This window comes from Juglans microcarpa x Juglans regia, chromosome 6S, assembly GCF_004785595.1.
Source record: "Juglans microcarpa x Juglans regia isolate MS1-56 chromosome 6S, Jm3101_v1.0, whole genome shotgun sequence".
NCBI classification, from domain to species: Eukaryota; Viridiplantae; Streptophyta; class Magnoliopsida; order Fagales; family Juglandaceae; genus Juglans; species Juglans microcarpa x Juglans regia.
Window position 1 is genome coordinate 18001163 of NC_054605.1, and position 24484 is coordinate 18025646.

General features: G+C 35.0%; 3 protein-coding genes across 4 annotated transcripts; all 3 read left to right on the forward strand.

Annotated features, from left to right (window-relative positions):
- The first annotated feature begins 2783 nt into the window (after window positions 1-2783).
- LOC121237791 (DET1- and DDB1-associated protein 1) lies at window positions 2784-6475 on the forward strand. Of its 2 annotated transcripts, none has more exons than XR_005934976.1 (5): window positions 2784-3023; window positions 4536-4596; window positions 4822-4886; window positions 5085-5226; window positions 6345-6473. XR_005934976.1 is itself a non-coding variant. In XM_041134670.1 (5 exons), exons 1-4 carry the CDS (start codon window positions 2940-2942, stop codon window positions 5160-5162), a joined length of 288 nt encoding a protein of 95 aa, XP_040990604.1. In that variant the 5' UTR covers window positions 2784-2939; the 3' UTR covers window positions 5163-5207; window positions 6345-6475. The 2 variants fall into 2 exon arrangements, 1 of the variants encoding a protein (XP_040990604.1); XM_041134670.1 differs by having other exon boundaries at window positions 5085-5207; window positions 6345-6475.
- LOC121237790 (2-C-methyl-D-erythritol 2,4-cyclodiphosphate synthase, chloroplastic-like) lies at window positions 5631-8158 on the forward strand. The gene is made up of 3 exons (XM_041134669.1): window positions 5631-6109; window positions 6345-6475; window positions 7788-8158. The coding sequence occupies exons 1-3, from the start codon at window positions 5785-5787 to the stop codon at window positions 8019-8021; spliced, it is 690 nt and encodes a 229-aa protein (XP_040990603.1). The 5' UTR covers window positions 5631-5784; the 3' UTR covers window positions 8022-8158.
- A 4325-nt stretch (window positions 8159-12483) lies between these two features.
- On the forward strand, window positions 12484-15895 carry LOC121236508 (1-aminocyclopropane-1-carboxylate synthase-like). The gene is made up of 4 exons (XM_041132952.1): window positions 12484-12854; window positions 12979-13110; window positions 13439-13599; window positions 14601-15895. Exons 1-4 carry the CDS (start codon window positions 12681-12683, stop codon window positions 15589-15591), a joined length of 1458 nt encoding a protein of 485 aa, XP_040988886.1. The 5' UTR covers window positions 12484-12680; the 3' UTR covers window positions 15592-15895.
- Window positions 15896-24484: the final 8589 nt, after the last annotated feature.

Here is a 24484-nt window from a genome sequence, read left to right on the forward strand (position 1 = left end):
CCCATAGTTGAGCCCAGCCCACCACTAGAGATAAGAAGACAAATAAGAAAGAGACAATGAGGGACATGAGGGCATACAAGTGCCAGAAGGGTCAAAGGGAAAGTAGGAAGAGAATGGAAGCTAACAAGCGCAAATGAGACCAACCAACTCATGGCAGGTTGGCATGCACAGTGAAGGGTCAGACACACAACTATCAACAGTTGCAGGGAGATGATCGTATAGAAGGGGATGCCTAGACAAACTTCAACTCGCTCTCTCGATCATATTTTCGACTTCTTCTTCAACCTACAGCAAGCTCCATGAAGAATTTATTCAGCCAGCAGATCACTAGCAATCCTTGTACAGTGAGATAAGAGATATTACGTGAGACTGTAAACAAATATATTATAGTTGAAACTCCCCTCTCCAAACCTCCATGGATATAGGCCTAATGTCGAACCGCGTAAATCTTGGTATCCATCTCTCTTTACTTTCTCAGCACTTATTTTTCATTCACAGCCACAGATATACGTATCGCCATCGTACAACAATACCGGAATACTGTCGGGGACTCCAAACAACACCGATCAAGGCCCAGTCAACCCAGTAGGCCGAGAATGAATCTTTCTCTCTCTCCGACCTATTGTGCGATTTTTACAGTATCAACAAATACGATCATGAGTGCAAGACATTCGCTTAAATTATGTCATATAAATTAGTATAATTGAGATAATATATATATATATATATATATTTATAGAATTTAGAGTAGCGGTGTTCAAAATTTCATGAGAATCTAATTTTAATATCTCAATCTCGAATAATTTTCCAAGTTGTTAAAGTGATACACTTTTGTAAGCACGAGTAAAAAACCAACAAGCGTGCCCGCCAAGAATGATACCATTTTATAATCCAAGCTTATAAAAAATTAAAGATGGGAGACACAATAATGGGAATAGACAACACTAATGCATATAATGCACCACATGAATTTAGCTCTTTCAACATTTGAATGCATACCTTGACAAGTTTCATCCAATTTTGATGTCCACGTTTGTGGAGGGGAAAAATACCCATAGCCCATAAAACTAGGGCTTACCCCACCAAGCCTTTATTAAGGACAAAAGGGAGACCATGAAGAGATAAGAATGGATATGAGTGAGACATAAAGGCTGTAAATGTTAGAGGGAGGTAAGAATGAGACAAGAGGGATGTGAGAGGCTATAAAATGTCAGAGGATCAGAGGGAGAAGGCAAATAGTTCACGTAAGGGAGATTTGCCGACTCAAAGTTGGCTGACATGTACAGTAAGGGGCAGGCAAGCCTATAAAAGGGGATGCTCAGACTGTATTAAAGGGGACTTGGACTTCTGAACTGATGAAAAAAGGAGACCATCTGGACGAATGAATCGATAGAAATATACAGATAGGAAGAGCTCCAACCTTCTCTATACAATGAGATATGAGGATCCATGAGTGATTATAAATAGATATATATTATATTGGAGACTTCCTTCCCCAACCTTCGTAGACGTAGGCATATTGCCGAACCACGTAAATCTTGTGTCGTCTCTTTTTACTTTCACAGTATTTATTTTTCATTCACTGCTATCGACATATGAAACGCTACCGTACAGCCGTACTGGAACACTGCTGGGGGCTCCAAATAATTCACATCGCGGCACCTGAGGTGTGGATTTGCCCAGGCTCGCGAAACACGACATCAACAGCGTTGATGTGCACCTTTGTTGCTATGAATGTTATGTTTTAGAGAAATGCTTGGCCACAAAAAAATGTCATTAAAATATATTCACAAACTGACGTGGCTTGATGCGATATTTTAGATTGTAAAATTATTTTTATTCATATAAAGTAGATCTAATATATTGATCATACAAAATGATATCAATTTGTAAATTTATTTTAGTATAATTTATTTGTAATTGTAAGTATATCTCTATTTCTTCGAACAAAGATTTGAGACTCATGTCTATTTATATTGTAGAGAAAAATACTATTTTTCAGTTTAAGTCTAATCGACTTAATTTTATTTATTGAAATGATGAATTTTAAGTAATTGTTGATTGAAATGATTGACATAAAAAGATTAAAAATGATCATGTTTAAAAGAGAAACAATCAATATTTTCCGATTGCAAGTTAAAATTCAAAAGGTTACTCAATGAAGCCTTTTAAGATTAATTATAAAACCAAGAGTATATTGAGTTTTATCAATTCATATAAGATCATTATTTTTCTATATTAAGTTTATTTTTATTTTATGTTTAAACTTTTTGAATCTTAATCATTATTTAAAACTAAATAAGTTGAATAATTTAATTAAAAATTAATTTGTTAGAAAGCATTATTGATTAGCATTGGTAAGAACTAATAAGTGGAAGGAAAAAAAATGAAAAAAATAGTTTTTCTATATTCAATCTGGTGTTTAATTTACACCATCTACATCACTTAAATCGATTTAATTTATAAAATTTAAATTTTAAAATAATTCATTTTAGATTGTGAATTGAGATGATATGAGTTGAGATAAAAGTTGAATAAAATATTGTTAGAATATTATTTTTTAATATTATTATTATTATTTTATTTAAAAAAATTAAATTATTTATTATATTTTATATAAAAATTTAATAAAATTATAATAATGAAATAAGATAACTTTTCAATCGAGTCTTATTTTTTAAATCAACCCATGTCATACCAGATATATCATATACTATGCATGGACCTGAAAATAAAATAATAATATATGTAAGGTCATCGATTTACCGCAAGCATCATGAGTGGACCTTCTCCTTGGTCGGTTGGTCCTAGTATCGTATGCGGGTATTGGGTTCTTTTTTTCCCCTCTATGAGAGGCTGGTTCTTGAATCGGGCATTGTGCTTGTGTTCTCTCTTCCCCTCGTAATCTCTCTAGATTTGGTTGCGGAAATCAGCATTTGATGGGGTCTCTGCTCGGCGACTGGCCGTCATTTGACCCTCACAACTTCAGCCAACTTCGACCGGCCGATCCTTCCATTCCTTCAGTAAGTATTTTATTTTCTAAACCTAGCCCATTTTGATAATGTTTACTTTATTGAGTATCGTAGCCATGAAAAGCAATGACTTTGTGTGATCAGAGTAGCCTTTTGGATGTACCCACTTGTGTTTCTTGGGATACTGAAGGTCATGGAAATTAGTAAATATGTTTATTGGTGAGATTAAACTTTAGAATCAAATAGATTTAAATTATAGTTTCTGAAATATTTCGTTTTGATTTCACGAATGCTTAGATTCATGGGAACTGATTGTTACTTTAGCTTGGTTGGCTTATCTTAGTTTTTACATAATGAGACATTGTAGGTTTGAGACACTGGGCTGATGTTGATCAGTTGATCAGTCGCTTCCAGTTGTGGTACTGACTTTATTTGCAGCATCGTGCCTGTAAAAATAAAATTTCATTGTAACAGATGCTGGCATTCATTCAGATGTACTTTCAAATTTGAGGATTAAAGTGTTTAACTTGATGTGTTGGGTGGTCAGTGACTCTTCGATTTCTATGATGTTTACCGGGATAAATTTCATCTGATGTTCAAATTTTGCCTTTTCATGGTATTAGAACTCATAGAGAAAGTGGATATACAAATTGATTTTAAAGAGGGCTTAAAAGGAGATCTTGCTTTTCCAAGATATAATTGTGGAATCATGAATACACTTTTTTGAGTGATAAAATGGAAGATATATGAGTTGCACTTTCTCGTACTTAATTTGGCCTTTTGAGTGACGTAATTGTTCATGTCAACGAAAGTATCTGAAAATTAAAATTCTAGCTGGGTTTGGTGGCCAAATTGATAAAAAGAATTATCGGAAAGAACTTCCCTATTTTATCCTTCTTTGTCTCAATCATTCTTTCACCTCTAAATTCACACCTAGATGTTTTCTCTCACAAGAAGCAAGTGAGATTTTGTTTAAGATGCTTGAATTGATTTTTTGGACGCTTGAGCATATCCAATAGAAAAAAGTAGCTAATCAGGATTAAATGTGATCAGCTGTGGATAATGAAGTTCGCAATCGTATTAGTCAACTTTCTTTGAGGAGGGTTTGTTTTGTAGCTATTCAAGTTATGGTAAAATTGTTCCCAGTTGAAATAAATGGCATTCAGCAATTTCTCCATGTGTATAAACAAAATCACTGCAGGCTCTATTTGTTTGTCATAAGATGCTAACTTGTTGCCTGCAGAGTGTAGGCTACTATTTTATTTGATCTAGTTCTTCCAATCAAGTTACATTTGGATATATAACCTCATGGTATAATAATATCCATTCCTGCTATATACATCCTGTGCTGGACTATCCCTTTTATAAAATTAGTGACATTTAGATCTTCTGGTAGGCTCTTAAGTGTGTATGGGTTTTGGAAAATTGCACTAACTTGCATGATGTTATTTTGCCTGTGATTTTAAGAGTGAAAAAGTTTATGACTTTGTATTCTTTGTTATGTTTAAGAAGAAAAATAGGATCTCTCTTTTCATATATAATAATGTTTCTATCTTTACGCAGAGAATGACGCCTGCAACTTATCATCCTACTCACAGCCGCACCCTTCCGCCACCTGATCAAGGTAATGAAGACAATTAGTACCTCCTGATTTTCCTCATTGTTTCATCTTGGAGCTTCTCTTATTTATTTGTTGATGGGGCTTTTTCGACCTTTACCCTTCATTTTACATGCATTATGACAATTGTGGCTGTTGTGCTGTCAAGTATTCTCTGTTAATGACATCAAATAAACAAAAGTATAGGTATCTGATAATGAGGAACTGACTTGTCTGAAACTTATTCTGCAGTGATAACTACTGAAGCCAAAAATATCCTTTTGAGACACATCTATCAGCGTGCTGAAGAGAAGGATGTAACAAGTTCTTCATCTCATATCTAAGTACACACACATGACATGATGCAACAAGTTCTTCATCTCATACTTAAGTACACACACGACATACTCAATTAGTGTGGCCACCAAGTGGATATGTGGGTCTACAAACAAACATAGGTCAGTTTTTTTAGCTTCTGTCAATCTTCTGATTTGCGTGGCCTTTCTGTTTTGCAGTTGAGACCGAAGAGAGCTGCAACCGAACATCTTATACCCGAGCATGGATGCAAGCAACCGAGGGCATCTTCCTACTGAGCTCTTCTTTCCAAAGGAATGAAGGGCATTTGCATGTTCACTGTTGTAGGCTGCTTAGCTAGAAGTGAGAAGTGTAAATTTTGTGCATAGAAATCAAATTTTATTTAGATATATATATATATATATATATGTACGGTTGGGTGATCCCTGTGATAGTTTACGAGGAATGAAGTGATTTAGAGAGATATGTACGGTTGGGTGATCCCTGTGTGGTCATCAGGTGATCAGGTGCTCTTATGCCATTGGCATCATGCCTTCTGCAGCTTTTGTTAGCTCGGTATACTTTTGAGAGTGAAAAATTTGATAATATTATTTAGAAATAACAGTTAATATATGATAAAATCTGAATTAATAACATGGAATTGACATTAGAATTACAAAATTTTGACTTTCCTAAAGTTAATTAGAAAATATAGAGGAAACTAATTCTATTAATATTAGATATTTTTTCTCATCGATTTTCTTTTGTTGATGGATGATTAAATGTTAAAAAAAAAAAATATCGGAATATTCGATTAAAGTAGATGAGTGTTAACACTTCCAAGTCCCGACAGAGTCAGCAACCACACGAACCGGAACCACTCTGTCACTCATCAGCGTCCCTTAGCTTCTTGAAAATTCGATGGCCGTGGCAGCACCTCCACTTCGTGTACCCCCAGTCCCTCAAAACGTATTCCCTCCGTTCACTAAATCTCACTCGTTTTCTCTCTCACAACTGTCTATCCGACCCGTACGCACGAAAACAATAGTTGCTAGGCACTCTGTGTCGGCCGCCACAACCAGCGCGTTGGAAGTCGGGCAGGCTCCACTCTCCGCCACGTCCGCCAAAGTCTTGCCCTTCCGGGTCGGGCACGGGTTCGATCTCCACCGGTTGGAGCCCGGGTACCCTCTGATCATCGGTGGGATTAACATACCCCATGACAGAGGCTGTGAGGCTCATTCTGATGGTAATAATTTCGTCCTGTTCTATTGGATTATGTCGTGATTTATTTTTGGATGAATTGAGATTAAGAAGTTTTGGATTTCCATTTTTCCCTTCATTTTCTTTGAATTTAAGTCTGCTGGCGAAGGCGGCCATTTTCTTTGTGATTTGTTTCCATTGCTCCTATTGCTGTTGTTTTAGCTGCTTCTGCTGCTGTTGTTTTTTAGTTGTAACTGTTATTGTTGTTGTTTTTGTTGCAGGGGATGTCTTGCTGCATTGTGTGGTTGATGCGATTTTGGGTGCTTTGGGGCTTCCTGATATCGGACAAATATTCCCAGACAACGATCCTAAGTGGAAGGGGGCGCCATCCTCAGTTTTCATCAAGGAAGCTGTGAGTTATTGTTGAATGTAGTAGCTATGGGGCATTTGTAGAAAGTCATTATGGATATTTAATTGTTACTATGCTTTTGAATGTTGAAATGTTTTATCTTCCGATAATTGCGAATGGTTTGGAAAAAGCAAGAGAGCAAGAATATTTTGTGTTGTTGGTGAAGCAGCATATGAACTAGACTGGCCAACTTGGGGCGATTGGGTGGCGGTGGCTACTAATTTAATCAGAGTTGTTGGGTCCGTCAGTCTTTGTTCAACATGATGGAAACTGTTTTCTTTATGATTCCTAAGGGTCCGAGTTCCTACTTCTTTCTATGAAGTGGTATTGTGAGTTTTCATTTGACCACAATTTAATGTACCTCATAGCGTTTAGCTTTTCATAGCATTGACTACTTATTTTCCAACCCTGCATAAGCTCAGATATATCGTCCATCCAATATTCTCTTTTCTCAGAATGGTGTTATTACATTATCTAAAAACAACACGACCTCACTAATGGGTTATGTTACATTTAGAATGTGCTGAAGATTTGGATACATGCTATTGTGCTGACAGACCTTGTTTGCTAAATTTAAAAATTATAGACCCAATTAGAATGCTGTTGGCCTCAACCTTGAGATGAATATCAGAATATCCTAGCAAAAGGAAATAGATATAAAGAAAGGATAAGAATCTTGTTTTCCTAACATCTTTACAAGCATGAGAATTAAAGGACATTATTCTAGTCACCATGAAAATAAGTGGCATCAAAATGGGTGAGGTCCTGCTATTTTTTTTATGATAGGGCTAACGTACTGGGTGACTTAATACTCTCTAAGGGTCTGCCACCCTTTGTAGTCAAGTGGTGCCACTCCCTGTGAAAGGGGAGGTCTTTGGGCTCACCTGAAGAGAGGAGGGTATTGAGTATGTGGATGAGAACCACCTGCGATGTGGTTTACCATGAACATGTGAGAAAGGGGAAAAAGGCATAGATTTTCTTGCAAACTAGTGCATTTAAAACATGATCAAAATGACTAGATAACATTTCTGAACTTTGACTCGTATTCTGGCAGCTTGTAGCATATAGTGACTAAATGAACAAATGCTGTAGCAGTCGTTGTCATAACATCGATTTTTATTGCAGGAGGTTTTCTTGGAGGATGGTTCGTAAATAACAATGTAATAATCCATCAATTTCCGTTTTCTTCACAGTAATAATCTTTTGGATAGTCAATGAATCTTTGTTGGAACATGGGTGGATACAACAAATGTCTTTCTTAGCAGTTGTTGAAGTTTCTTATCAAGCTTATCCTCTTTGATACGATTCATTTCAGGTCAGACTCATGCAAGAGACTGGTTATGAGCTTGGAAACTTAGATGCTACTTTAATTCTTCAAAGACCAAAAGTGAGCCCGCACAAGGAGGCAATCAAGGCAAACTTGTCTGCACTGCTTGGAGCAGACCCTTCTGTTGTAAATCTGAAAGCAAAAACTCATGAGAATGTTGACAGCCTTGGAGAGAATAGGAGTATTGCAGCTCATACTGTGGTTCTTCTAATGAGGCGATAAAAATTGGCCAAAAGATAGTGTCTCAAATGTAAGAATTATGCCTGATTATTATTGTTGAATACTGCTTACACATCCCATGGATTTTTGCCAAAACTAACATAATTGGTTGGAATAGAAAATTTGTGGTGTTATTTGCACCTGGTGATGGCTGTTTATTTTTAAGTTTGGTCTTTGTGGTACTTGACGGACGTGTCTTCTAGATTTGCATGAGCTCTTCCCTAAAATTGGTCGGATCTTTTATGTTTATCATCTATTAGTCAAGAAAACTTTATCAAAGCATTGATGGGGATTTTGGTCTAAACAATCCATATGAAACTATGTTTTGCATGTGTCATATTGGCCATGGTTAACATTTTGACTGAGATCACTCCAGAAAGAGTCGCATTTTCTTAGTTTAACCAGGTTTAGATTAGAATTTGCCAATTTTGAATTCAAACGTATTGTTCTACTCATGTTTAAGAATTAAACCATGGCTAGTTTTCCATTCAACATGTATCTTGAATCTGAATATATTTCTTTGACCAGACAGGATGGTTTTGCACTGCTCATGCTTGTTGAACGCTTCCTCGTAAAACTTCATCTTTCCCATATTATATTGTGGGTTTAACCCAAAACAGAGGAGGCGTAAAGCATAGAGAAACATATAAATTGCTTGACTAGACCTGAACTGTTTTGTATCGCACGTAATTCTTGAAACCCTTTCCGGTGCTTTTGCCAGCGTTTTAAATGTGTACTTAATATACAGGAAAAAGTATGGAAAGTAGGCTGCATTTTCTGGTGAGAAAGTCTGATCATCTTTACTGGTGAGAAACCTATCCATCTATCAATTAATAATAATAATAATAATAAAAAAGTATGATAAAGTTGCTGTTAAATTATCTGACCAAATTGTTAAGACTAGATAAATGTAAGGCTGTAAAAAGTTGATGGAGTTAACTCGCGGAATAGTGCAATAGCCTTATAACCATAACAGGAATGCTGGGTGCATGGACTCTCACGTATGTGCTGCGTATGGGCTGATGTGGGGTCCCTAAACTGCCACACGGTACTGTCACGTCATCGAGTTAATGATAACTTCTTGACTGTCGTGTAGTTTATTTTTATGAATGAAATGATATGAATTGAAATAAAATTTAAAAATTAAATAAAATATTATTATAATATATTTTTTAATATTATTTTTATTTTAAAATTTAAAAAAATTAAATTATTTATTTTATTTTATTTTTTAAAAAAATTTAAAAAAATTGTAATAATAATAAGATATGATGAAATGAAAATAATTGTGAAAAAAAACGAAAGAGACTATGTTTGATCGTTGAAATCAAACTCAACTCATCTCAATCTACTTTATTAACAAAATTCATTATTTTTTTAATTTTTCATAAAAATATTAAATTTATCTCAACTTTTTTTATACATTTTAATTTAAAAAATAAATCTATTTCGATTTAAAAAAAAATTAAACTTATAAATTTATAAAATATTATTATTTACAATTCATCTCTAACGTACAAACGCAGCTAAATAAGTATGTGATATACTTCAAAGTAAATATACCATTTATTGAGGAGAGAGAACGAATAGAATTTTTGGATAGAAATAGGAATAAACTAATTAACGTGGGGAAGTTTCAACGCTCCACGTGTGAGAACATAGGGGATGACTTTGACTAAAAACTAATAGGATACAATGGTCTTTCATTAACTACTGTAAAATGGAAAATAGCCAAACAGAGCCTGACTAATTGGAAACCTTGAGAGCCTGAACCGCTCCGTTGACCAAAGAAAGGAAAATCGCAGTCTATGATCCAAAAATCTGGTTTGCTTGCGACTTATCACCTTAGCCACCCACATGATGCTTGACAAAAACTTGATGACCATTTAATTATGGCTGCAACACTTTTTTTTTTAATTGAAATTTGGTATTAATTTGGACAACTTAGGCATATAATTAGTAACCTAAAACTAACCACCAGTCCTTCAATATCTTGACCCAACCCATGCTATATGCATGGCTGCATTACCAGCTAAACTACTATAGCAAACACGACAGAAATATTTTCCAAGATTAGATAATATTTGAAAGATAAGATGATATGAGAAATCTGTAAATAACAGTGAAATAATTTGTAAATAATAGTAAAAATGTTTGATTTATGATGTTTTATGGGATTTTAGAAAATGAGAGAAAGAAAGTTGAATAAAAATATTATAAAAATTAAAATTTTGTTAAAATATAATTTTTATTTTGAAATTTGAAAATTTTTGAATTATTTTTTATATTTTATTTAGAAATTTGAGAAAGTTGTAATGATTAAATAATGATTAAATTAAAAAATTAAAAATTTTGAAATTGAAAAGTATTTATTTTTTAATGATGTTTGAGAAGAAAATAAGATGAGATATCTCCCAAACATGTCAATTTCACCAATAACTCAAACTAATTGTGTAGTTTTATGAGTTGGAACTTTTAAGAATTAGGTGCATTATAATTAAGAACATGTGGCCTGCTGGCTGTAGTTGAACATTCTGGATGGATCGACGAATTGAATTTTTTGAACCCTACATGATAAATAAGTGATTTAATAAGATATATTTGTATGTCTTCATAAACACTTCATATAATATATAAATGTAGGTCAAAAAGTTTGAAAACCCACTTGCGCATGCAATAATATTTTCTTTAATTGGTTGGCTCTACAGCCACTGCTGAGAGCTCTCACTAATATATTTAATCTATTTTTTTATATGTATTTTTTTAAAATTTTTAAATATTTTAAAAAATTCATATCATTGATAAAAAAAAAATATTTCTTTAATTATTAAGTAAAAAAATAAAAAATAAAAAGTAAAAAATCCTAGCGGGTGTACTACCATTTTCATTTCCTTCGGAGTCACCCAGGGTTTGGCATTATTGCCAGCATGCAATTAATTCCTGGTAGATAGATCGTGTGGAATAGAGCTACGCGATGAAAAAATAATTAATGTTGGACAAAGTAATGCCTACTAAGGCCTAATTTGGATAGTAACAGCCTTCCATTCCATTTCATCTCATTTTATCTTATTTTAATATTTAAATATAGGTACGTTACAAATATAAATACTTTTTAATTTTAAATCTTTAATTTTTTTATTTAATCATTACAACTTTTTTAAATTAAAAAAATATAAAAAATAATTCAACTTTTTCAAATCTCAAAATAAAAATAATATTAAAAAATTATATATATTCTAACAATATTTTAATTTTATAATATTTTTATTTAATTTTTTTTCTCATTTCTCAAAATTCTATAAAGCATCTCAAGTCAAATAATTTTACTATTATTCATAAATAATTTTACTATTATTTATAGATCATCTCAATATCCTATCTCACTGTCCAAATAAGGCCTAATTGTGTATATTTATTCAATATTTTATTTATTTATTTTCACGCATGCAGATTGAATAATATTGGTACTGTATCATGTACGTACGTACTACCTTGATCATTTGATACAATTAATATATGAAAGCTTTCACAAAGGAGCATGCAGCGTGTGTGTATATAGTGCATTTTGTCTTCGTAGGATACTGGCGTGGGCATGACTTGCTTGGGTACTTGTCGCTGCTTTCGACTGATCTGTTTCATTTATATAGGACCAAATTAATGTAGCGGCTTGCCCATTGTATCGGGTACCCCCTGATCTGTCCTAGCTAGCTCTCAACTTGCTCAAAATAGATCATGAAAACCACTCTTTTGAGAAATGATTTTCTCCGTTTTGAATGAATTTTGTTGTCTTTGACTATATCCATTACGTGGCATAATTTTAAGTGGTTCATGATATATAAAGACAGTACTTTTGTATCATTTCAGTAAGTATGATTAGGGATGACAAGATCTAAAATTTATTGGACTGTAACATTATCGTTATGTGTACAATCATAATTGAAGATATGGGATAGTGGTGCAAATCCATTGGGTCTCGACCCATAATCGGACATTAGTTTTGTTTTCAGTTAAAATATGAAAATACTTTATTATTATTTATTATTTTATTATTATTATTTATTATTTTATTATTATTTTATTATTATTATTCACATAATACTTTTTTATCCAAAGGCATCTTTAAATCTTGTCGGTTATAATTATGACATAACACATTTTTAATGACTATCCATTTAAGTGGTTGACTATAAAACTATTTTAACGTGTCACATCAACCAATATACATGGAAATGATAAAATCTAAAATGAAGAATAATATTAGTTCAATTAAAATTAGATGGACAATGAATTTCAATGTTGCACATGCACTTATTAATTCTCACCCCAAGTTTTCAAACAAGTGTCCTTCATGGAAACTTCATCTGATTTTGAACTAGTATTCGCCCTTTTTAAAGAACAAAGGTAACCCGGAAACGCATAGTCACCTCAGACTGCTACGTACCAACTATAAATAAACCCAGTTGAAGTTGCATATCCTAACCTCAAATGCTAGTGTTTGTCTACAGCTGCACAACTTTCTAACGCGAGAGGAAAAAAAAAAAGCTGTACGACTGTCCATTAACGTCTAAGCCTACTCATTCCTCCCTGTAAAGTACTTCCTTCTTGCGTTCGATCTGAACAACACATCTAGACATTTCTCTGTGCATCGATCCCACGAAAAAAATGGGGTTGAAAAACACCAACCAACAGAAGTACTTGTTATCTAAGATAGCAACCGGCAATGGGCATGGGGAAGATTCTCCCTACTTTGATGGTTGGAAGGCGTTTGACAGTAATCCATTTCATTTTAACGAGAACCCTCATGGAGTTATCCAAATGGGTCTTGCAGAAAATCAGGTAAGAAAATGCTTATAATTAAGCTTTGGTTATCGGTTCATTTTAGCTTGGTAACTCGTTTGAAGCACATATATAGTACTGATCAAACTCAGTCATGGTTGTTATGTCTTGTGCGTGCATGCAGCTTTGTTTTGATTTGATTCAAAAGTGGATAATGAATAACCCAGAAGCCTCCATCTGCACGCCCGAAGGACTAAATGACTTCAGAGATATAGCCATCTTTCAGGATTATCATGGTTTGCGAGAGTTCAGAGAGGTAATTAAAATATGTTCCCTCGTATAAAAATGATATGACATAATACGAAAAATAAATTCACATGGATTGATGTGATATATTATATTATACAAATACTTTTAGTTCAGAATAGATCTAACGTGTTACAAGATGTCACATCAATTTATATTTTTCTTCTATAAAATCTCTTTGTAAATATAATATTTATCAATTAGTATCACTCTTTTCTCTCATATATATTCTTCAAGTTTTGTTCATTCTATTCTTGAGAAAGGCACATTAAAAGGAAAATCTGTATGCTAAAATTATCGGAAGAAATAATAATCAAGATTCTTATGTAAATCCACAGGCTGTTGCCAAGTTTATGGCAAAAGGAAGAGGAGACAGAGTGAGATTCGAGGCTGACCGCATTGTTATGAGTGGGGGAGCAACTGGGGCACATGAGATGATCGCCTTTTGTTTGGCAGACCCTGGGGAGGCATTTCTCGTACCTACTCCTTATTATCCAGGGTACGGACAAACATCTCTGCATTTCATTTTCTACCTCTCTAATTAATGGCTTTAGATCTTTTCTATCTAATCAAAAAGTCAAGGAAATTATAAATGTCCCAATAATGCAAGTTGGTGTTATTGAGCTTCGATTTAAATTTGTTTTGCACTGTTTTTCTGCACATACACCCAGCGTACGTTGACCTCTGCTCTTTTTCTTTTTTTTTTCACGTGCCTTTTGCTGTCTAGCTCCCATGAATAGAGATTTTGGTGTTAACTGTTATGGCGACAAGCATTCCTTTCAACTAGCATGACTCCCGGGGGGGGGGGGGGTGTGTGGGGACACGAGTGCAACAAATTTTCTTTTTAAAAATAAAATAAGACAAGTTTTCAAGTAATAGCTAGGATTCTCCAGTAGTACTCTGCCTTGAGGTCAGAAGGTTACGATTTTTTTCATATCCATATTAGATTTCATATAACTACTGCAACTGTCAAAGCAGTAATTAGGAAATTAAGCCATTAGGCAATGATGCAGGCTACATAGTTTACAACTTTGATCATCAGTAATTTGGCTAGTATACAAAGATATGTGAAAGACCTCTAGCAATATACAGAACATATATATATATATATATATATAAATTATTCTATTCTCAAGTTGGTGTATAAAGCACGCTATTCATATCACGTAAATAATAAGATCTGATTTGTAAGATTCAAATTTTAAAAGTTATTTTTCAAATCAAATTATATCATGTAAGCAATATGGTGTAGTAAAAGTCTATATATATTTATGAATTATTTTATTCTCAAGTCGATGTATAGAACACACTATTCAAATCAGTTAAATAATAATATTTGATTTGTAAGATTCAAATTTGAAAATTTATCTTTCAAATCAAATTATGTCATGTAAGCAGTATGGTGTATAAGTCTTAGAATAACAGTACTGCATATTTATATCACAGGAGTTCATCTACATATGCAGGATTATTCTAACAAAAATTGGATTCATATTGCAGTTTTGATCGGGATTTGAGATGGAGAACAGGAGTACAACTTCTTCCAGTAGTCTGTGAAAGCTCTAATAATTTCAAGGTGACAAGAAAAGCTTTGGAAGCTGCCTATGAGAGAGCTCGAGAGAACAACATCACTGTAAAGGGCTTGCTCATTACCAATCCCTCAAACCCACTTGGCACTGTGTTAGACAAAGAGACGCTAAGAAATATAGTGAGCTTCATCAATGAAAAGAACATCCACTTGATCTCTGATGAAATCTATGCTGCCACTGTCTTCAGTCAACCTAATTTCATAAGCATATCCGAGATAATAGAGGAAGAAATAACTTGCAACCGTGATCTCATCCACATTGTTTATAGTCTTTCAAAGGACATGGGGTTCCCTGGATTTAGAGTTGGCATTGTCTATTCCTACAATGATGCAGTAGTTCACTGCAGTCGCAAAATGTCCAGTTTTGGACTTGTTTCCTCACAAACCCAACATCTCATTGCATCGATGCTCTCAGATGATGTGTTTGTTGATAGATTGATTGCAGAAAGTGCTGGGAGATTGGAAAAACGACATGGGGTCTTCACTCGGGGTCTTGCTTCAGTAGGCATTGATTGTTTGAACAGCAATGCTGGTCTCTTTGTCTGGATGGATTTGCGTCGGCTCCTCAAAGAGCAGACATTTGAAGCAGAGATGAAACTGTGGCGAGTTATAATAGATGAAGTCAAGCTAAATGTTTCTCCTGGTTCTTCTTTCCATTGCTCAGAGCCAGGGTGGTTCAGAGTTTGCTTTGCTAATATGGATGACAACACAATGGATGTGGCTTTAACAAGAATCCGTACTTTTGTTAATAAGGTCAGAGTTCCCAGCAAAAGACAGTGTTGGGAAAGAAGCAACAACCTAAGACTCAGCTTCTCATCTAGAAGAGATGACATATTGATGGCACAGTGCCTGTTGTCTCCTCACTCCCCTATACACTCTCCCCTTGTTCGAGCCAGGACTTAGATATAGAGATTGTGACTTTCCACCATTTATTTGTTAAGATAAAGGTTGACGCAATCTTTAACATCATAATTTATCCCTAGGAAGTTAGGCTGACCCATTTTTCAAGGAATAAAAAACTTATTCCTTGAGAAGGGATGTTGATGCATTAGTCCTGGAACCATTTAGTGGCTCTCTTCATCGCATGGGGATAATTCGATTCATTTATCCCTCTTCTTCTTCCTTCTTGAGTGCATTTTTTTTCTTGTTTCACATACCAAATGATGGTGAAAAAAGTTTCATTTATTTTGTAAGAAATTGCTCTGTAAGCATCCATTTAATTTCTGTATTTTAACGAATAAGATTAAAGACTCTTGATTACAAAAGTGTGTAATAGTATTTGCACAAAATCAGTTTGATCATATTATTATTCAACAGTATTCAGGAAAAAAAAAAAAAAAAAAACAGAGAACAGATTCTTTGAAAGAACCCAAATGAAACTAAGCACTTCATCCACTCATTCACCATTCTCCAAGTGGTTGCAGTACTGCATGGTATCTGCTATTTGGTCTTGCATGTGCAATGATTTAGAGCATTGGTAAGACTGATGATCTTGCATAACGACTCCTGGTAAGCACCAAATCATTCAAAGATAAAGCCACTGCAAAATTGTAGCAGATCGACTTCCTGCATTTCCATGGCAATAATAAACATGTTCATGAACTAGGACTGTAGTTTGTTAATTAAGTTCCTCTTGGAAGACAAAAAATTAAAGACATCGCCTGTATGTACAGCTTCCCTAAATTCTCTCTCTCTCTCTCTCTCTCTCTCTTTGCATTAGAGACTGATTTTCAATGAAAGCTTGAAAATCACATAATATATAGATATATAGATTCATTTATAACCATAAAATGTTTTCATTCAATAAATAATTTAATGGGATAATTAATAAGGTGGCCTTCTTACATTTTCGGTTGAAATATTCCTCATCCTATCACTTCACATATAATGCCCTATTGAGCCATCCACGCTGGCCTCCACATCACAAGGCTCTACCACATCAGCCAAGGATCCAGAATCTTCAGGAATCAAGTAGCTAGGTTGGTGCCGCTTGTAACGGTTTTGGCAGAGAGAATCAACAAATTCTGCTGTAATGTAATGTATTGTGCAGTGCACGTTCTCTGTTTGTAAAAATGTCCAGGAAAAGATTCCCTTTGTATTTTCTATATATATATATCACATTGTATTCATTTGTTCAATATTAATGAGAATTCAGAAATACTTTTCTCCAAATCCTATCATGGTATCAAGAGCTAAAAAGTGACTCACGTCTCCTTTTTTTTTTTTTTTTTTCAGTCATGGTTGGTGATGGTTCTTCTTCCTCCAAAAAAGATGCTTCCCTCCCACACAACTTCTAACCTCCCAACAATTTCTCTCATATTGTCTCCGTTAAGCTTAGTTCTGACAACTATCTTCTTTGGCGAGCTCAAATTATCCCTTACCTCCATGGACAAGAGCTCTTCAACTTCATCGATGGTTCGGCTCCTCCCCCTCCTCCCATTCCTCTATCTGCTTCTTATTCAACATCCATATCTTCCATTCCTAAAACTAGTATTGCCTAGCTTCAATGGCATTGAACAAATCAACTTCTCTTCAGTGCCTTCTTCTCCTCCCTTACCGAACAAATCCTTGCCCAAGTAATCTCATCTCGTACTTCTCGTGAGCTATGGGTAACACTTGAAACCATGTTTACATCTCAGTCTCAAGCCAAAATTTTCCAGATTCGACATCAACTCACTAACCCCAAAAAAGGCTCCCTCTCTGTCATTGATTATTACCAAAAGGTTCATCTTCTATCTGATACAATGACAGCTGTTGGCGAACCTCTTTGTGATTCTGAGGTTGTCTCTTATCTCCTCAATGGACTTAACTCCGAGTTTGTATTGTTTGTTCCCTCAGTCACCACAAGAGCCACCCCAATCACCACAGTTGAACTGTTCAACTTACTCTTAAAATTTGAAAGCCACATTTCCCTAAACTCAATCTAGCATGGCCTTCTTCCAACTCCAACAACTAACATCACCACTCTTTCATTCTCTCGTGGCAAACGCAGTCATTTTCGTGATGATCAAACTGGAGGACGTGGTGGCCCTCGAACTTGTGGTGGTCGAACTCCCCCTCCTTTCGAGCTTTGTCTCAATCCTTAAACAAACTCACCTGTCAAGTTTGCAATAAAGTTGGCCATGTTGCTCTCCAGTGTTACCACCAATTTGACCAAGCTTACCAGTATGACCCTCCTAGATCCCTTTCGGCCCACTACACAACTTCGCAACCCTCTTCCAACTCACAGTGGTACCTTGATTCCACAGCAACAAACCATATCACATCTGATCTCACCAACTTAAACATTTCTTTTGAACTATAAACTAGCCTTGAGCAGATCACTATTGGCGATGGCACTAATCTCCTCATTTCTCATATTGGTGATTCTCACATTTCTTCTTCCTTTTCTAAATTTGTTCTTCACAATTTATTAAATGTTCCTCATATTACAAAGAACTTAGTCTCTGTTAATCAATTCTGTCAAAATAATTGTATTTTTTTTTTTAGTTTCATGATTCTCGTTTCTATGTGAAGGACAAGCAAACTGAGACATTACTACTCTAAGGAACAACGCATGATGGGCTTTATCTATTCCCTCCTCTAGTCATTTCCAAACCATCTCCTGCTGCTCTTGTTGGTGAGAGACCTACCATTGCCCAGTGGCATCATAGACTCAGCCACCCTTCACTACAGCTTGTGTCTCACATCTTTCGCACCAAGTGTCTGCCATTTACCCCCACTCAACTGATCAGAACCAAGGTGGACCTACTCTTAAAGATCATTTGCAAGTTCCAGATGAGCTAATTACAAGATTAAAGGCCAAGAAGATCAATGAAGTAATGCACGGATTGATGCAATCTACTTGGGATGAAGCTAGCAAGAGCCCAACACTCAAGATGGGCTTGACAGAAGGAGAACCAGCTTTGATCCACTTGATTCAAGCTGTGGAAGACATGACTTAGAGATAGGGCCCATTGTTATTGGAGGCTTCTGATTTGATTAAATGATTTATTTTATCAGTTTAGAATAAGTGGGCTTGAAGATGCTTGGCCCAAACATCTTATTTTTATTGAACTAGGGTTTTCGGGAAGGCCTTGTATTTTGGCCAATGGCTTATTTGGAAAGTTACTTTTTAGGAACTATGGTTTCAAGAGGTTACTATAGCGTTACTGTAGCTGTGACACTGTTCATCAGGGGCATTTTGGGTAAAAGGAGTTTTATTTTGGCTAGGGTTTTAATTAGGTTTAGTTTAAATACTCATTGTAGCCTCATTTGAAGTTTAGACAATATTGAATTTTATTTGTGAGTTGAGTTTTCTCCTCTTGTTCTTGATTGAACTCTTGAACTTATCAAAAGTAAATCACAACCTTGTGGCGTTCCTGCTTTGTAATCTGAGTTCTTGAGACGGGTTCTTCAACGAGTCTAGATTTTAATATAATCTAGGTTCTTGAAACGAATTCTCATCAGGTCTAGGTTCTCCATCCGTTGACTTGATTTTGACTTTCTTGGAGAGTTTTCAAATTGATTGTGGGTTCAAGGGATTTCATTTCTGCGGGTTCAGTTAAGAACAAGAGGAGTAAAACTCAACTCACAAAGAATAAATTCATCAAATTTCATAAACTTCTTAACATGAGGCAACAAAGAGTATTTAAGCAAAACCTAATCAAACCCTAGCCAAAATAAATCCTCATCTTTCAAAAATGCCTTTGGATGAATAGTGCCGCAGCTACAGTAACGCGGTTACAGTACTCGCTACAGTAAAACCCTAACCCTAGGTCAATAAAATAATAACTTTCCAAATAAGCCCTTGGCCAAAATACAAGGCCTTCCCAAAAAATCCTAATTCATAAGAAATAAGACATATGTCAACCTTCTTTTTTCTAGTCAAACTGTCCACTTGCCAAATGTAGGCAATTATTCTTTCGTCTTAATGTTAATCAGTCCCCAGGACCTTTACTTTAATCTTTGTAGATGTTTGGGGTCCATCCCTTATATTTCACATGATGATTTTCATTACTACATCTCTTTTGTGAATGACTATAGTCGATATACTTGGTTCTATCCGTTGGCTTCCAAGTGATGCAACATCTACATTTGTTCTTTTTCAAAAAAATGTTGAACAATTATTCAATACAAAGATTAAAATTGTTCAAAGTGATTGGGGGAGTGAATTTTGACCCCTAAACAATATTCTCAAAACTCAAGGCATCACACATCGACTCTCTGGCCCCCACACTCGCCAACAAAATGGTGTGGTGGAGAGAAAGCATCATCATATTGTTGAAACCGGCCTTGCTCTTTTAGCAATGGCATCTCTTCCTTTCAAGTTTTGGTCCGGTGCTTTTCACACTACAGCTTATCTTATAAATTTTCTCCCCTCACCATCTCTCCACAACAAATCACCACATTTTCTTCTCTTTAACAAAGATCCGGATTACTCATTTCTCAAAGCCTTTGGATCCGAATGTTAGCCCAACTTGAGGCCCTACAACAACCACAAAATTCATTTTCGTTCATTCTCATGTCTCTTTCTCAGATATAGCCCGATCCACAAAGGGTACAAATGTTTCCACATTCCCTCCAATCGCTTATACATATATCGTGATGTTTTATTTAATGAAAATTCATTCCCCTATAACTCTTCTTCTGATTCGGGGCGCCACTATTCTCCACCAACACACACGGCCTTACCAATCTTAACTCCATCTATTTTGGGCCCAACGTCATCAAATAACTCTACTCCATCAACCCTTGTTTCCAGCCCACCTACACTTGCCCCATCCTCAACTCTTACCTCTCCAATCGATTCTTCCCCTTCTCTTACCTCCAACCCGAATCCCCATAACCCTACCTTCACAATTCCTCTTATCCCACCCCCTCCACCTCCTAGATCATCGATCATTACCCGCTCTAAAACTAACAATTCCTGTCCAAAATTTTTCACACATGGTCAGATTCCTTACCCCTCTTCTCGTCACTACCTTACTCTGATCGTTCCAGTTCCTGAAGAACTATCATCATACACCATTACCTCCCACTTCTCTGAGTGGCGTGATGCCATGTATCGCAAATTTCAGGCTCTCCTTCAGAGCAAAACCTAGTCACTTGTTCCCCCTCCCCCTTCATCTAATGTTGTTGGTTGTAGGTTGGTGTTCCGAACGAAGTATCATACTGATAGTTCGATTGATCGACGCAAAGCCAAGCTTGTCGCTAAGGGACTCCACCAACAAGAAGGTGTTGACTACTCCGAGACCTTCAGTCCGGTTGCAAAACCAACCACGACCCGCTTGGTCCTGTCTCTCGATGTGTCTCACAAATGGCCTCTCTGGCAACTTGATATCCAAAATGCGTTTCTCTATGGTGAGCTTACCAAAACTATTTATGTGTCTCAGCCAATAGGTTTTGTTCATCCTAAACACCTTGAGTATGTGTGTTGTCTGCACAAGACCATTTGTGGCCTCAAACAAGCACTGCGTGCTTGGTTCACCCAACTCAACTCTCACTAGGGGTGTAACTGGTCCGGTCCGGTTTAGGACAAAATTTAGGATCGAACCGGTATGCACTAATTTTGCATTTTTAAAAACCGATTATGCACAAGTTACCCTCCTAAACTGGTACCTTTGGTTTTACTGGTTCCGGTCCGGTTCGGTCCAGTTTTTCAGTTTGAATAACATTAGTATCAGGGCATAAAATGTAGTTAATATACTAATATATATATTAGTATACTAATTAAATAAAGCGAAATATAATTAATATACTAATGTATACTAGTATTACTAATATATTATGTATTTATTAAAAGGAATATGTTGATAATTTATTAGGCCATAAAATGTTATTAATATATATATATATATATATTTTATGTTTAAAGCATATGATAAAATAAACTTTCATGTTTAAGATTAAAATTTTATGTTATAAATTATAATAACATTATCTTAGATATAATTATAATTTATATTATTATATATATTTTATATAATATAAAAAATATTATATATAATATTAAAAAAAATTAATTTAAAATATATAATATAGTAAAACCGGTCCGGTCCGGTCCGGTCCTAAAAAGTATAGAATCGGAACCGGACCGATATCGGCCAGTTTTGGAATTAGGAAAACCGGTTCCACCGTTTCGGGCCAGTCTAGTCCAATTTTATGATTAAATTTTACACCCCTAACTCTCACCTATGTGATTACTTCTTTCAAAAGCAGATCCATCATTGTTCATTTACAATTGTCAATCAATCCTTATTTATGTGTTAGTCTATGTCAATGACATAGTTGTAACAAGCTCTAATCTATCTCAAATTGACCATCTTATTTCCTCTTCAGTGTCTGCCTTTTCCATTAAAGATTTAGGAAAGTTGTCATATTTCCTTGGCATTGAAATTTATTATCTGGACACTGGCATTTTATTGTCTCAAAGGAAATACATATGTGATCTGCTTTCTCGAGCAAACATGCTCTCTGCCAATGGAGTTAATCCTCCAATGGCAGCTTCCAGTCGTCTCTCCATTTCAGATACTCCTACCTTTTCGAACCTTACTCTTTATCGTAACATTCTTGGGAGTCTCCAATGCCTATCTCTTACTCAGCCAGACATTGCATTCACAGTTAACAAAATCTGTCAGTTTATGCATAACCTGAGACACTCACATTTGTCAGGCTGTTAAACGTCTTCTCAGATATCTCAAACAAACACTAAACTTTAGTCTCTTTCTTCACAAGTCTTCCTCCCTTTAACTTCAAGATGTTTCCTATGCCGACTAGGCTAGTTGCCCAGACAATCGCCGCTCTACGGGTAGCTTCTGTATTTTTCTAGGTAATAATTTGATCTCTTGGTGTTCTCGCAAGCAATGGACTGTTTCTTGCTCAAGTACAGAGGCCGAATATAAGACCCTTGCCAATACCATTGTAGAGTTACTTTGGATTCAAAATCTTTTAAAAGAACTGTAGATTTTCCTTCCTAAAACACCTATTCTATGATGTGATAATCTCGATGCGACATATCTGTCCGTTAATCCAATTTTGCACTCTCGCTCAAAATATATGGAAATTGATTCCATTTTGTTCGTGATAGAGTTGCTGCCAAAACCTTTTAAGTTGTCTTCCTTCCATCCAAAGACAGTTAATATCCTTACAAAGCCCCTTGCATCATCTCGGTTTCATCTTCTCTAAATGAGCCTCATTGTTGTTCATACCCCGTTAGGCTCGAGGGGGCAAATTGAGCCATCCACGCTAGCCTCCACATCACAAGGCTATACAACATCAGCCAAGGATCCAAAATCTTCAGGAATCACGTAGTTAGATGGGTGCTTGTTCTCTAGACACGCTTGTAATGGTTTCAACAAAGAGAATCAACAAATTCTACTATAATCATATAATGTATTGTGTAGTACACATTCTCTATTTGTAAAATATCGAGGAAAATATTCTTTTTGTATTTTCTATATATAGCATCTTGTATTTATTTGTTCAATATTAATAAGAATTTAAAAATACTTTTGTCCAAATCCTAAAATGCCCAAACAGCCAAACTGGACTTTGCAGCCGGGGTAGACTTGGAAGAGACAAGTCTTTACGCCTTTTCCTTGAGGCTTTCCTGTAGAATTCCTTTGTCCAATTCTTGGGTCAGGTCATTGATGGAGATTTGTTTTCATATGGTTTTTGTTTTTTTTGTTTTTCCCTCGACAGACTCTCTGGTTAAAAAATAATTACGCGTAAAACAAAAAAATAATGTCTTACTTATTTTTACAAATTATCTTATCTTATTTCATCTAATCATTACAAATTTTTTAAATTTTTAAACAAAATATGAAAAATAATTCAAGTTTTTCAAGTTTCAAAATAAAAATTATATTAAAAAATTATCTAATAATATTTATTCAACTTTCAACTCTCATCTAATCTCATTCGTTAAAAAAAAAATTTAAATCATTATGCACATCCATCCCATGACGATAAATAAAAAAAAAAAAAAAAAAAAGTTGTTTAAATATTCATAATTTGGGCCCTGTGTTTTGTAATCTTTACAAAAAATTAAAGGATTTCAAGAATCAATCAATTTAGCCTTAGCGGTTTGTAAATGAATGAAAATACTCCTTCCACGTATGTTCTTAACAACGATTCACATCAGCACCAATGAATGTGCATATATGGCCCATGACAGTGAGATTGTGGATGGCTAATTAATCCAGTTTTAATTTTCTACACATAATTGATCTCGGTTTACTTGCACTTTCAGAAGGGAATGACGCTTCTTTTTCATGTGTTTGAGATAATAGTCAACAACAAAAAAAGAATGGGAGGAATTAGAAGACAGGCTAAAAACTTTGCACTTGAAAAGATAAAAGAAAATCAGGTCTGAATGGTGGAGTAGTACTTTATAATGCGATTTTGATAAAGAATAATATACTCTTATACCTCTTTTACTACTATTTTACTATTCAGTCTTGGCTTTTGGTTCGTTTTGCTATAATGGGATAAGAATACGACGTGTCGATACTCTCAAAGACTGTTCAAGAATTAGTAGATACAAATACCACCAATACCATGACTTGGTCCCCGGCTTCCGGGTCCACTTGCTACTTTTCAATTTAGTTTACCTTTTTCTTGACTTGTCTTTGGCATTCCACAATAATTACAGTGATAAGTATGTAAATATTATGTAATTATTTTTAAAAAGAATAAACATAAAATTTTTATAAAAAAAAATTATTTTTTTAATAATAAATCTTATTATTTTTAAAATAAATATACGGTCCTTACACTACACGATCACTCAGCATTACTCATTTATTAAATTCCT